Source organism: Arachis ipaensis, chromosome B01, assembly GCF_000816755.2.
Source record: "Arachis ipaensis cultivar K30076 chromosome B01, Araip1.1, whole genome shotgun sequence".
Classification (NCBI taxonomy): domain Eukaryota; kingdom Viridiplantae; phylum Streptophyta; class Magnoliopsida; order Fabales; family Fabaceae; genus Arachis; species Arachis ipaensis.
In genome coordinates, this window is record NC_029785.2 from 206,900 (window position 1) to 214,615 (window position 7,716).

General features: G+C 35.8%; 2 protein-coding genes across 2 annotated transcripts in view; both read left to right on the forward strand.

Annotated features, from left to right (window-relative positions):
* LOC107632975 (glutamyl-tRNA(Gln) amidotransferase subunit A, chloroplastic/mitochondrial) overlaps window positions 1-3,770 on the forward strand; it is a gene marked incomplete in the record, with an annotated part of 3,996 nt that extends 226 nt beyond the window's left edge. The window contains 10 exon segments of the mRNA XM_016336633.2: window positions 11-316; window positions 773-1,084; window positions 1,263-1,442; window positions 1,550-1,644; window positions 1,785-1,860; window positions 2,002-2,079; window positions 2,306-2,399; window positions 2,491-2,540; window positions 2,769-2,882; window positions 3,312-3,770. Coding sequence (XP_016192119.1) covers window positions 11-316; window positions 773-1,084; window positions 1,263-1,442; window positions 1,550-1,644; window positions 1,785-1,860; window positions 2,002-2,079; window positions 2,306-2,399; window positions 2,491-2,540; window positions 2,769-2,882; window positions 3,312-3,404 — 1,398 coding nt within the window.
* On the forward strand, window positions 4,533-7,331 carry LOC107632897 (transcription elongation factor B polypeptide 3-like). The gene is given in 9 exon segments (XM_016336560.2): window positions 4,533-4,784; window positions 5,300-5,495; window positions 5,583-5,720; window positions 5,854-5,932; window positions 6,147-6,215; window positions 6,312-6,384; window positions 6,556-6,612; window positions 6,828-6,885; window positions 6,887-7,331. Coding segments are annotated over 8 exon segments (747 nt in total). The 5' UTR covers window positions 4,533-4,784; window positions 5,300-5,306; the 3' UTR covers window positions 6,971-7,331.

Consider the following 7,716-nt stretch of genomic DNA (forward strand, 5'->3'; position numbering starts at 1 on the left):
CACCGAGCCTCACCTCCGCTCCTTCCTCCACCTCCCTGACCCCTCCGACCTCCTAGCTCAAGCCGACTCACTCGACCGCCGCATCGCCGCCGGCGAGGATGTTGGTCCCCTCGCCGGAGTGCTGGTGGCCGTCAAGGACAACATTTGTACTGCTGATATGCCGTCCACCGGCGGGTCACGCATTCTCGAAGGGTACCGGCCGCCGTTCGACGCAACCGCCGTAAAGAGGGCGAAGGAGCTTGGCGCCATTGTTGTTGGAAAGACCAATCTAGATGAGTTCGGTATGGGTAGCACCACTGAAGGTTCTGCATTTCAGGTTCTTCAATTTTCTTTAATGTTTAATTTCAAGTATTTGCGATTCTGTTATTTCTATAACTAGCTTATAGTTAATTTCATGCTGAGCATACTTAATTATATGGTATTGTATTGCATTGCATTTTGTTTTAATTGTGCGGATTTAAGTCTATGTCTGTTCTTTCTATGTTCCAATTTGGGTGAAATGAATTGTGTAACTTTTTCTCAACCATTTTCTTTTTAGTTTCATTTTGAGATAGTGAGTATAAACTTCACTGCAGATAGAAATTAAGCTCAATTTTATTGTTGAGGTTTCCGAATTGAGACCATGGGTCTAAGACCATGGTTGCATTGCTGGTACTCATGGATGTGGTGTAATTTGGCTAAGCTTTATGTTGTCTGGATTCTAGTGTTCTTGCTATGGCCCATTTATAACTGGGATTGGTTTACTCAGGTGATGCGTATGTTCATTCAATAGGTCACAGCCAATCCATGGGATCTTTCTAGGGTGCCAGGAGGATCATCAGGAGGATCGGCAGCTGCAGTTTCTGCCAGGCAGTGTGTGGTATCACTGGGAAGTGATACTGGTGGAAGCGTGAGACAGCCAGCATCTTTTTGCGGTGTTGTAGGTTTGAAGCCAACTTATGGGCGTGTCTCAAGATTTGGACTTATGGCGTATGCGTCTTCACTTGATACTATTGGTTGCTTTGGTTCATCAGTCGCTGATGCCGGGATTCTCCTTCATGCAATTGCTGGTCATGATAGATTTGATGCCACCTCAAGTAATCAAGTAAGAGTTCTTTTATATTTGGTATAATTGTTATAGCCCATCTAATCTCCTGTTGTTAGCTGAAGTTGTCAAAGGTATTGGCATAATTTGTCTATAAGATGGGCAGTTGCCAAAATCATTACAAGTGTTTATTTATGTATTTCTTGTTACTAAGCCGATTCCTAAATTTATTTCTCAGGATGTGCCCAACTTTCTGTCTCATTTTGTCTCTGCTAGTTCCTTTGAAAGTAAGCCCTTGAAGGGTCTGAGAGTTGGTCTGATCCGTGAAACCATTGGTGACGGTGTTGATGCTGGAGTAATTTCTGCAATTCATTCTGCTGCTTCCCATTTTGAGGAATTAGGATGCTCTGTAAATGAGGTCCTTCTCATCATTTTACTTAGTTCGTACCTATAGCTTCTTTATAAGTTTATGTTAGCACAATTATATTTTTAGTATGTTTCATTCATTTGCTCTTAAATGTACAGGTCTCACTTCCATCCTTTTCCCTTGGGTTGCCAGCCTACTATATCCTTGCTTCATCTGAATCATCTTCCAACTTGTCTCGCTACGATGGTATCAGGTGATAGCTAAATGCTCCATGGCCTCCCTCCGAGATAAAAACACGCATTCCACAATGTTTTCTTCTATGCTCTTTATTCTTGTTTTGTCGGGTTTGACACCTGCTCCTCCCCCCTTTCCTTTTTCTAATCTATTATCTAGATATGGAAACCAAGTTTATGCTGATGAGCTTGACTCTCTTTATGGAAGTTCCCGAGCTAATGGATTTGGTTCTGAGGTACATCCTTTTACTCCCTAGATTTCAAATTTGGTGATCTACGGGTTTTTGGCAGCTTTGTATATGTCTATGAAAGGGATGGTCTAAAATTTTCATTGTTGCTCTTAAAAGCTGGCTATGAATTTTAAATGCATATTTCAGGTCAAAATGAGAATTTTGATGGGGACATATGCCCTTTCGGCTGGTTACTATGATGCATATTACAAACGTGCACAGCAGGTACTGCTAAAGCATTATTCATTTTGCTATAACTATTATATTTGGTCCATTTCCCATTGTGTATTATAAAGTCTAAGCAATGAAATAGGGATACGTGGTATGATAGATACGCTCATGGATTTTCTTATTTATTTATTTATTTTCCCTGTTGCATTCATGTCTAAATTTCATCTACATAGGCCGGTTTAGAATCTTTGAAAAAATATTTATGACTATATTTTCACAGGTGAGAACCATAATTAGGAATAGCTTTACAGAAGCACTCAATCAAAATGACATCCTGATTTCACCAGCAGCTCCTTCACCTGCTTATAAAATTGGTAAGCATCTACATTTGCATCTTATTGCTTTGTCACGATTGCATTTCATTGCCTGCATTATTAATTGTCTATTTGCTTGTGACCTTTTAAGGTGAAAAGAAAAATGATCCCTTGGCCATGTATGCGGGAGACATCATGACTGTAAGCATTTCAATGTTATTGTTTGATTTCCGTCTCTTACTTTTATTACGTTAGCATTTACCCGGAAAATATTCTTAGTATGAGAAAAAGAATCGCCTAGTGGAATAAAGTCACCAATTAAGAGTTCATCCTCTTTGATATTGTCTGAATTTCTATTTCTAGGTACTTAATATTCATTTACCTGTCACTAACCATAATCTTTGGCCCTCTCTCTCTCTCTCTCAACAGGTAAATGTTAACCTAGCTGGACTACCCGCCTTGGTTTTGCCATGTGGATTTGTTGAGGGTGGGACTGCCGGGCTTCCTATTGGTCTACAAATGATTGGTGCAGCATTTGGTGAGGTATGACTTTTTCTATCTATTGCACTCAACTCCTTGTTGATGGATATCAGGGATATTGTCTTTAGTTTTATTCCCGTTATCAATCATCATTTCATATAGACATGAATCATGATTTGATGCATTTTCATTGTTTCCTACATGTAGCTTAACGGAAAACAGAATTGTTTTCTTGTTGCTATGCAATTATCAAGGGACATAAGTATTTAAACCATTTTAAAAGTTGTGTTTTTTATGATTTTTGTTGAGATAAAATCCAACATGTTTCCAGAAAGCTAATTGCAAATAAGAAATTTGTGTGTATGACTTGGGTCTTGTCCGACAATAAGAAAAAAACTGCAGTGTCTTTGCTTTATCAGTTCTAAAGAGATGAGTCGAATTTTATTCTTGTGAATGAATAATTGGATCCCCATCCTTTATATGGTCTTGCAGGAAGAGCTTCTGAGAGTGGGACATATCTTTGAGCAGACACTTGAAAATTGCAGATTTGTTCCACCAATTATAGCTGAAGACATTGCAAGCTAGTATAAATGATCCTTCTACCTTTCGGTGATCCATAAAAAGTTACATTAATTCATGACAATATGGTGGTTGAAGTATTTTTTTTAAGGCAATTCAGTACTATATGCTGGTGGCATTCAATGATTCAAATTAGTAGCTTAAGGAATATGATTGACAGTAGCAATGCGAGATTCGTTTAGTTAGCTTTTGATATGGTGAATGGGGTGTCACCAGCATTTTTGGTTTTTGATGAAAGACCCCCAACAGCTATAATTTGGTCAATGTAAAACTGTGTTAGGTTGATTTATGTGTAAAGAAGCAAATGGTTGTTTAGCACTTTCCAAAAAATTTGGTTAATGTAACTACTTCGTATTAAGAAGTATTAAGAAATTTTTAAGGTAAAAATCAGTGCAGTATTTGAGTGTGGGAGGGACACTCTCCAACGCTGGGATTAGTGGCCAATCATTCAGATATGGACCTCAAATCTCCAATGTTCTTGAGATGGATGTTGTTACTGGTATTAACTTACTTTACTTAACTTGATTAATTCTTGGTGAAAATTTAGTTACTTCATGCTTCATGTGAAGTTGATAATTAAGAGCCGTTAGATAACAATTTAGTCAAATCAAATCTGTCAAATTATTTAACTTTTAACTGTCAAGTTTACATGAAGTTAACTTCATTTCTACCTATTTTTAAATTTGCTTGGATACTATGCCTTGAATGAGAAAAATTTGTAACCACCATTGGTGAAGTTGGTAGATACCTAAGTTTTTTTAGGGTAACATAATGTCATAATGTTTTAAATTAAGAATCTATCTTATCATAAAAGATTTATTTAATATGTGCTTTTAATAATAATATTAAGATTATTATTAGTAAAAAAATTAATTATTTTATTTTAATAAATACATAACAAATATATTAAAAATTTAAATATTATATTTTTTTTATAAAAACCCTTTAAATCGATAATTTTATACACATATTAGCTAATTTTATCACAAATTATATAATTGAAGGAAAAAAAGACCTACATTCAATATACTTTAATGAAAATCTAAAAATTAATGCAACAATTGAATGAAATCTTACCCATATCACGAGTATCCAACAAACCAAACCCAACCTTATCCCAATAAAGTTCATCTAAAAGACTATAATATAAACTGTGCCTTTTGTGCGTTTGAGTTAGGAGTTAAGACTCACCAACGGCGCACGTTAGCATCCTCAGCTCACCCAAAACACCGCGTGAGTTCACGCTCCCTGGAATCTTCCTCTCTGCGTGTTCCGATTCCTCTCTTTCTCTCCCTCCTCGTTCGTCCTTCGATTTGGCGACGAGGTTCCCGTACCTTATTCGTTGATCCACCTTCGTTCGGATCGCGTCTAGATTCGATCGATTATGTAAGCATTTAGCCAAATCTCGTTGTATCTTTCATGAATTGGAATCCTGTTTTTGATGATCTACTTTATCTGTGATCCATCCTTGTTAATTAATGTTCTTTCGAAAATTGTATTAAAAAAAAATGGAGAAGGAAATAACAATTCTCTCTCTTTTTATTTTTCCCACTGATTTATTAGCCAAAATTGTGGAAGTATGAATAATTCCACGGATCATCTGTTTCTTAATGATATGAATTAATAGTAAATGTGAATTTCTTAATGGAACCGTATTCAGTTCTCATCTTTGTTTCTGTCTTGAAAATTTATCTTTGACGTCATCAAGTGAGTTTTTCAATTGAGAGAATCCAATTCTATGCATGTATATATGAATCTACAATATTTTTCTAATAGAAGTAAATTTTCATTAACAAGAAGAGAAGGATGTTATATGAGGAAGAGAACATGAGAGGTTAGTTTCTATTGGTTTTCATGATTAGTTTGAATGCTTATAGTCTTCTTCTTTTCTTGGTTATCAGTGTCATTATGATGAGAAAAGGCGAAGTTCAATTACCTGCGCGGAAACTTCCATCCCTGGTTGATCTCTGTGTTCAGAAAATAATAGATAATATAAGATACCTTGGAAATGTTGGTTGTGTCGATCTACACCTGCTCGAGCGAATTTTGCCACACTGCACGGTTGATCAGTTGATGCATGTGGAGAAGGCAAGCGAAGTAAGTTAAGGTTCTCGTTTTTGTCAACTATGTATGGAGCTATCACCAGGTGAAATGGTTTGTCTAATTTCCCAATATGCTATGCAGGGAGCTGATTTGAGTCCGGTGACTGATAAGTTATGGAAAGGATTCTTTGAAAAGCAGTACGGGTCAAATTGCTCCAAGGAAGTAATGAGGAGGATGAGAGAAAAGAAAGTGTCATTTAAATGGAAGCAGTTGTACGAGGTGAATTTTTTACTTGGTCATTCTTTGATTTCTTTATCATAATTCTTTTTGGTTCGACTCGGTTATATTTTAGACGAATGGGGTGTATTCAATAAAAATTGTTAGCCGCGCTCACTACGTTAACTCTCTGCAGGCAAAACAGAAAGAAATAGCCGAGGCTGAGAAGGAAGTATCTAATCGAATCAGGAATCTGTACAAGAAAGAAGATGCAAGTATGTTCCTAGTGTGTGCATTATTGGCTACTTGTTTTAGTTTTCCTTGCCTTTCCTGCTTTGCTGAACGTGAATATCCTTTTGTCTACCTGATTTGAATCTTTCTCAACCTTTTAACATACATGTTTGTTTTATCCAAACAAAATGCTAATATAACTTGATAAACATACATGTTAACTGTTAGCTTGATGAACAATGTATTGGAATTCTGTAGAAAAACAGAGTAGGCAAGTACAGCTGTGCACTAAAACTCCTCCTTCAAGTAAAAAAAGATTCTGGGGAGGTAACTAGTTCAGTCTACTATTGTGCTTTATATTTTATTTATGTTTCATCAGGTTGCACTTTTAAATGTTGTTTAATCTTTGAGGATCTGTTGTAGATGGACCAGGTTACAATGTGTCAAATTTGAAGAGCAACATAATGAAGAAATCAAAGATAGAATTTCTAAAGAGGTAACTTATAATGCTGGATGGAAGCAGGGGCCTTAAGGTTTATAATAATTTCTTTTGGTCATATCAATGATCATAAGTTGGGCAAAATAAATTAGTAATATAATTATGGTTGTTTTGTTGTACAATTTTATCTTATAAATATTGACCCCTTTGTCTTTTCTTCTTTTACAGTCATGAGATGAAAAATCTTGCAGTGATGAAGAAGAATACTTTCCAGAGGACTAGTAGGTATATATGACAGCAACTTTTTGGTTAGAAACTTTTTCTAAGCATTTTTCTTTGTTTTTTGGCTATACATCTACCCAATTTGTAGTGTTTGTAATACTTTTACAGGAGCTAACAGTTTAGTTATTGCTTCCAAAATAATTATCTCAATCCTCACTCCCTTTTTTTGTTCTCCTTTTATTTTTCTAAACAATCTTCCATTGCTTGTTGTTCTGCAGTTCAACAAGCATTATAAGGACTGGAAGTACTTCTGGAATTGGTTCAACATCAAAAGATCCCAAATCCATCAGAAGGATGTTTTAGGAGCAAATTATGTGAGAGATGGCAATGCTATGGATCATTATTTGCTTTTAAACTGTAATGTTAGTTTCAGCTATCTTAACGCTAAGAAAAATGGCTTACTTTTCTTTGTTGTATTTATTGCATAAGTTGCATCGAGGCATGCATGGTAGTTGATGTAATGTGTTTCTTACATAAATGAAATTAGCATCTTCATACCGAATGAGTTTATGATCTAGCTGCAAAACAAATGGAAAAAAATATTTACTTATGAAGGGAGATGCATAAGAATATCATGGGCAGAAAGTTTGTGTAACCAATTTGTATCGTATACATTTATTCAATGATGTACACTTTTTGTATCCAGATACATTATTGTACCAAAAAGTGAAAGTGACTGATAAAAAGAAACGGAAGGAAGGACACAATGGATGTTACATGAACTCATCATATATGCGATCCTTCTCTTTCATGCTGAAGGCATGGCATGCAATGACTCTGCCTTAGACAGGTGAGTTCCTTGATGTGTATGAGAGAAAAGTTATGTGCTTAAAGCACATTGAATGAAAGTGAAAATGTTTAAGAAAGTTATTTGAAATGTTACCAATATTGTCCTGTCAGGAATATCTGGTATAAGGGTTTAGTATTGACTTTTTGAATAACTAGGTTATACCATTTCATTTCATCAAGTATCCAACAACCACGTTATTGCTGTTGCACTCTTGGAAGTGTTGAAGACTTGGACACCCTCAAGAAAATATAAATGTTTTTGTGACTTACGTGATGCTTAAACATATCTTAATCAGCATGTAATCCCTAAATTCGACT